This window comes from Talpa occidentalis, unplaced genomic scaffold (assembly GCF_014898055.3).
Source record: "Talpa occidentalis isolate TD23 unplaced genomic scaffold, MPIMG_talOcc4v2.1 talOcc4.7, whole genome shotgun sequence".
NCBI lineage: Eukaryota > Metazoa > Chordata > Mammalia > Eulipotyphla > Talpidae > Talpa > Talpa occidentalis.
Window position 1 is genome coordinate 119,879,704 of NW_023605083.1, and position 6,450 is coordinate 119,886,153.

At 56.2% G+C, this 6,450-nt stretch overlaps 1 protein-coding gene across 1 annotated transcript; it reads right to left on the bottom strand.

The window, feature by feature from the left end:
- Positions 1-355: 355 nt before the first annotated feature.
- KRT36 (keratin 36) lies at positions 356-4,173 on the bottom strand. The gene is made up of 7 exons (XM_037492520.1): positions 3,715-4,173; positions 2,814-2,896; positions 2,414-2,570; positions 1,741-1,902; positions 1,520-1,645; positions 1,139-1,359; positions 356-774 (listed from the first exon to the last, which is right to left on the bottom strand). The coding sequence occupies exons 1-7, from the start codon at positions 4,171-4,173 to the stop codon at positions 579-581; spliced, it is 1,404 nt and encodes a 467-aa protein (XP_037348417.1). The 3' UTR covers positions 356-578.
- Between the last annotated feature and the right edge of the window lie 2,277 nt (positions 4,174-6,450).

Genomic DNA, 6,450 nt, shown 5'->3' on the forward strand with positions numbered 1-6,450 from the left:
ACATCATAACCAGTCCCTTTGGCAGAGAACCAAGTATTTTCTGGGACAAAAGTCACTGCCCAAAGGAAGGCAGGACGCATAAGCCAGAGCTGAATGTGTTATCTTCTTGATAAGCTTTTGTAGATAATTTTAGAAACTATACAAGTAATATTTTTCAAGCTATGACGTATCCTATGAATTGTTCTGGTCTGTTTCTATTTCGTCTTAGCATTCTTTTTAATAGAACAAAATAATTACCAAGAACCCCATATCAGCAAGAACAAAGAAGGACCTTAAATTAAACCCGTAACTTTGCCGCAATCCATGACCCCCTCAACATCCCCCACTAACTACCCACATGAGAATAGAGAGAGCCGAGTTTGCTATGCCAAGAGAACACACTTTATTGGGTAAATTTCCAGGAAAACCTAGTTTTGCACATCGTAAAAGCAATTAAGTGGAGGAACACAGTCTAAGAGGTATTTTGGCAGAAAACCTGCTGAGCGGGGAGCCCCTGGGGAAGGCGGGGGGGGGGGTTGTTCAGAGCCAGAAGCCACAGGGTGTCCTTCCTGCAGCCTGTCTGGGTGGGCAAGGGGTGGTTACAGCGGGCGGGCCTGCACATGCTCCCGGGAGGAAATGACCTTCCCATCTCTGATCTCCTCGGTGATGGTGCGGATCTGGGTGCTGATCTGGGAAGTTGGGGCACAGGGCACAGTCGGGGCACAGGGCCCAGAGGAGACGTAAGGGACTCGAATGGCAGGCTTGCATTCCGTGGCACATGGATGGGCTGGCAGCCTGAGAAAATGAAATTAAATCAGGATGCATTCAGCATGGGGCATTGGACTGAGATTCAGGTTAAACAGAATGATGACAATGATGACAATGACAATGAGGACCCTCAGACAGTGCCGCTGAGATCCCAGAGTGTGGGATCCCAAGACTAGAAACTCCCAGGCCAAACATGATGGCTGGCGCAGCACTGTGTGTTGGGGCCCATTTGTCCCGCTATGAGTGGCCAAAGCCTAGGACTAAAAGAGGGGACAGTGCTTTGATCCCCTGTCGTCTGTACGTCCCCTGTCCCCTGCAGGGACTGAGCCCTTGTTGCATCTAGGCGGGTCCTTCCCCCAGCCTGGCTCTCCTGGACCCAAGGGTCACTCACTTGCAGTCTTCTCCCTCCAGCAGGCGGCGGTAGGTGGCGATCTCCGACTCCAGCCGGGCCTTGACGTCCAGCAGCACCTGGTACTCCTGGTTCTGCCGCTCCAGGTCACAGCGGATCTCGGCCAGCTGAGACTCCACGTTGCCGATCATGCACTGCATCTGGTTCAGCTGGGAGCTGTAGCGACCCTCTGTCTCCGCCAGCGTGGATTCCAAGGAATTCCGCTGCAACAGGAAAGAAGAGTTGCCTCCTTCATCAGGAGGGTCTTCAACCCAGAGACCCACCCCCCGGGATCTGCGGACACTGCGATCACACGCTTGCACACTGAGACTGGGGACGGGGGCTGCTGCAAGCTGCGTTTGGCCGCCCGGACGGGACACTCACAGTGCTCTGCTGGGCCTGCAGCTCGATCTCCAGGGCGTTGACTGTGCGCCTCAGCTCGATGATCTCCGTCTGGCAGCACTGCAGCTGCTCGGAGCTCGACACCACCTGCTGGTTCAGCTCCTCAGTCTGGAAGGCAAACACCCCAGCAGTCAGACCTCGTGAAACAACCCTGGAGGGCATCATCCCCCCAGAGCTCGTGGTCCCGGCTGCCCCAGCCCCACCTGGGTGTTGAACCAAGACTCCACGTCTCTACGGTTATTCTCCACCAGGGCCTCATACTGGCATCTCATGTCATCCAATATCTTGTTGAGATCCACGGTGGGGGCGGCATCCACCTCCACATTCAGTCGGTCCCCAAGCTGGCCGCGGAGCGTGTTGACTTCCTGCAGGGAGAAGGAAGACGGCAGCAGGCTGTGAGAAAGACACTGGACTGGGGTCCTCCTGACCTGGGGACAAATCCGCCTCCCTCGGTTGCTATGTGACATTGAAAGGGATACTTAACTTCTCTGAGTCCATCTCCTTATGGATCTCAACCCACCTCTACTGGGGATTCCAGAGAGGAACATAAGACAATGCAAACACCAAATAGAATTGAGTGCAGATGCAGGTTCAGTGTCGTGGGCAGGAGTGTGTAAGCTGTGTGACCTTAGGCAAATGACTTAACCTTTCTGTGCCCCATCCTCTCATGTGTAAAATGAAGCTTGTATTTGAGCATCAGGAGGTTGAAATGAGCTGAGAATGAGATGCAAAGTGCTTTACATAGCTCCAGGCACACGGTCAGCTGTCCATAACCGCCAGTGGGGCTACTGGGTGGCACCTTTGTTGGGCCCAAGGGTCAGCAGTGGCTCCCAGCTGGACAGGAGACACTGGGAGGGCACATGGCACCAGCCTCACCTCTTCGTGGTTCTTCTTGAGACACATCAGCTCCTCCTTCAGGGACTCCACCTGCATCTCCAGGTCAGCCTTGCACAGGGTCAGCTCGTCCAGGAGCCTACGCAGGCCGTTGATGTCGGCCTCCACCAGCTGCCGCATGGAGAGCTCCGTCTCATACCTGTGCGCACAGAATAGTGCCTGGTCTGCCACAAGGAAGCCCCGCGCCGGCCCCTGCCTCCGATCCGCTACTGTGACTAACTTGGGATCAGCAGCACAGTGGTCTTTTCCCTTGACACAGGAGGCCTGTGCCATATTTCCCCCCTACAGCTGCATCTGGCCTTACTCCCACCTCACCAGCTCCCAGAGCAGGGGACAGAGGCAGGGGAGCAGCACAGAAACCTTCCTGAGCAGGCCCACTCACTTGGTCCGGAAATCATCTGCAGCCAGCTTGGCGTTGTCAATTTGCAGAACCAGCCTGGAGTTCTCAGCCTTCGTCAATAGGATCTAGGGCACAAGGGGTGTCCCATGAGCTGAGGAGGACTCAGCAATGTGGGAGGGGGCAGCCCAGCTGACAGAGTCCAAGCCTCTAAGGACCAGCCACACCTTCAACATTTCTAGTACTGATCCCTGATCCCTGTGTCCTGAGCCCTGAGCCCTGAACCCTCAGTCCTGAGTCTTGAGCCCTGTGACCTGATCCCTGTGTCCTAAGCCCTGATCCCTGTGCCCTGAGCCCTGAACCCTCAGTCCTGAGCCCTGAGTCCTGACCCCTGAGCTCTCAGTCTTGAGCCCTGAGCCCTGAGCCCAGGTCTAAAGGGCATGTTGGCCCCAGGATGTCAGTGGCTCCTCAGTCCTGGTGTCTGTAGCTCCCAGAATGTCACAGTGGGATGCACCAGGGTGAATAGAAGGAGCCAGGAAAACCTGCATTCAGGTTCTACATCCCAAACTTGTGATCTTGGGCAAGTTACTGAACCTCTCTCTAAATTTAACCCCTGCCTCTGTTAGAGGGTTTGATAATACCCATCCCTGCAATAAAAAGGCCAAAGGATGGGAAAGCAGCAGGCAAGGCCTGTGTCCAGCAGGGTATGGCACATGTCACTGACCTCCCTACAGCTGAGATGGCAGGGGCTGGGGAGGAATCTCTGGCACCGCGTTACCAGTAAGGGAGAGACAAGCAGGGAGATCTGGGTCCCCCAGAAAACCAAGACCCTAGAGAGCAGAACTTGCTAGAGTCCCCTAAAAGCTGCACTCCCCTGCAGTCCCTTGGGAGGGACGTCCCTCCTGGGGGTTGGTGACCAGGCTGGAGAGGGCCCGGGACCTGTTACCTTCTGCTGGAGCTCCTCGATGGTCTTGAAGTAGGACTGGTAGTCCGGGCAGATGTATGGGCTCTGCGACTCATACCACTCCCGGATGCGGCCCTCCAGCTCCGCGTTGTCCCGCTCCAGCTGGCGCACCTTCTCCAGGTAGTTGGCCAGGCGGTCGTTCAGGAACTGCATGGTCTCCTTCTCGCCGCCGTTGAAGGAGCCCTCCCCGAACCAGGCCCCGTTTCCAAGGAAGCCAGAGGAGTGGCACCCGGAGGACAGGTAGGAGCCAGGCATGCAGCTCCCATAGCTGGAGAAGCCCATCCTGATGGAGGAGGATGTCCCCACATCACCAGCAATGCTGGGGACCCTGCAGGAGCCCATGGAGCGGACTGAGGACATCCGGGACATGCGGCCTGCTGTGCCACAGAAGCCTTTGACAGACCCAGAGGAGAACATCGGGGAGCAGAGCTGGGTGGCCATGATGCTAGCAGAGGAAGGTCGTAGCTTAGCAGGAGCTGGTTCTGGACTCGAGGTCTCTCTGGGCTGTTTATATACACTCTCAGTGGGGTGTTGTCATGTTTCCTTGGGAAAGCCTGTTCCTATTCCGGAAAGCTAATCTCATCATAATGGGATTTTTGCTAACCATTCAGAACTCCCTACCTTGTAAAAAAAAAAAAAAAAGCTGGAATTTGGTTTGCTAAGTCAGGACTCTTAGCTGTTGTCACTTTCTAGCAAAAGATGGATTTTATTGCCTCTTCAAAATCTTGGCACCAGATCCCGTAAATCGGGAGTAGCCTCAGGAGTGACCTTGGTCCCCGCCCTCTCTGCCTGCCTTCCCTGAGCAGCGCGGTCGGCCCACTTGTCACGGCCCCCCGTGTCCCCAGCCCTCAGTGCTGCTCCACTGGGCCACTGGGTGGTGAAAAGGGAGCAAAGGACCTCGACTCTGGGTGCAGCTGTTAGGCGTCAGGCTCACAGTGACCTCGCTTCCACCTACGCGCGCCGGGAAGGGGCCTATGTTGTCGCCACCGACGTGGACACAGGGGCTCAAAATAGCTAAAGATCTCACTCACGGTGAACAGAACTCGGATCTGAAACCAGAGCTCTCAGACCCCAAACCCCGCCTTTGTCCCACAGCTTCCCCCCACAACCAAGGCCAAGTGCAGGGACCTGGCATTTAGGGACAGGACACCTGACTTCAAGTCCTGGCGCTGCTGATTGCCTGCGACAGTGGCTGGTCACCTCCTCTCGGGCACCCTCGGTGTCCTCGCTGGGATAGGAGACCCTGCCCTGCTGCCTTGCACAGACGTGAGAAAGGCCGATAACTTGAAAACCATCCATGCTGCAGAAATGTTGGCTCGGCTCAGAGGCCAGCCTTTGCTGATGGTTGTGTCTGTGGCTGGCAAAGGATGGCGGGTGTGAGCCCTCAAAAGGGGCACTTGGGAGGACAGTTTTCTATGTGTGCCCCCAGTTCTCTGAACCTCATAGATTCCCTCATAGGGGAGAATCCTGACCGTACCAGCCTGATCTGAACCCCCAGCCCCTGGACAGGATCCAGAGATGATCGATGCAGACTCTTTGGACAAGGAGGAAGTAAGAACAAAGGCAGCACCGCCAGAGAGTTAAGCAAGGTGTTAAGAGGAGACCCTGAAAATTAAGGACAAAGCTGAACATGGCCCTCCCGCCTCACAAGGCACGCTGCTTTCCCAAGGCTTGGGCAACCTGCTCTCGCCTCTCCCACACAGGCTGCTTTGCAAGACTGGCGTTTATGGAAGCGTTTATGTGCTTCTGAAGTTGCAATTTACCAACTCTTAAAACACTTTATAAGCTTCTCTCTGAAATTACTCAGGAGGTTGGCTGGGTACGCACACCTCACCCAGTGCAGTGGACACCTCCACAGGATGCCTGAGGTGGGCTCCCGGGGGCCTAGCCAATGTCCCCCTGGGAGTGGGAGCAGGGACATCAGGCTTCCAGGGGTCAGCTTGCCCCAGCAGCGGCTCCTCACAGCTGCCCCACTGCTCCTGCTCTCCGCAGGGCCGGGGATGGGCCATCACGGCCTCCGCACTGTTGACACCGTAGACTAGTAATTCTCTGTTGTGTGGCCTCCTGTGCTTTGTAAATGTCAGCAGCATTTCCTGCCTCTACCCCCCATGCCTGTAGCAACCCCACCCCACCAAGGCAACAACTAAAAGTGACCCTGGGCATTGCCAGTGTCCCTGGGGGGTAGGAGAGCTGGTCTATGCCGCGGCCTTTGTACGCATTGCAGGTCGCAGGCCCCCTGGAAGGGAAGGGCGCCGGCACCTCATGGAGGGAGGTCTCCGTTCTCTTCCATCCCGGAGCTGGACGTCACAGGACACAGTGAGGCCAAGAGCCCAGCGCACCACCTGCAGCAAAGAAGAGAGCCTGGGGCTCCAGAGAAGCTCTTCTCCCGGGCCACCCCCACCCGCACTGGCCCCCCAGCCCAGGGGAAAAACCACCTCCTAGGTGTGGAGTAAACCAGGGATGTGCATTTATCGGGCTCTGTTTCAAAATAGGGTTCTACTCAGAAACTACTCTTTCTAACCTTAATCAGAAATACACTGGACTAAGGATCAGGACCCCCGACTCCAGGCCCAGCTCTGTCCCAAATTCCCCACGTAGGCCGCACCCCCTCTTAGCCTCAGTGCCCCCATCTGAAGAGGAAGGGTCCACACCTGGGGAGCTGGAGGTGCCTCCATCTCCCACACCATAGAATTTGAGGCCCAAGTTTTGTCCACGGGT

Excerpts from the sequence above, each read along its gene's own strand:
- KRT36 (XM_037492520.1), bottom strand. The coding sequence starts at position 4,173 with ATGGCCACCCAGCTCTGCTCCCCGATGTTCTCCTCTGGGTCTGTCAAA. Across the intron at positions 1,646-1,740 it reads AGTCTTGGTTCAACACCCAG|ACTGAGGAGCTGAACCAGCA; the intron begins GTGGGGCTGGGG and ends TTTGCCTTCCAG. Across the intron at positions 1,360-1,519 it reads TGCAGGCCCAGCAGAGCACT|CGGAATTCCTTGGAATCCAC; the intron begins GTGAGTGTCCCG and ends TTCCTGTTGCAG.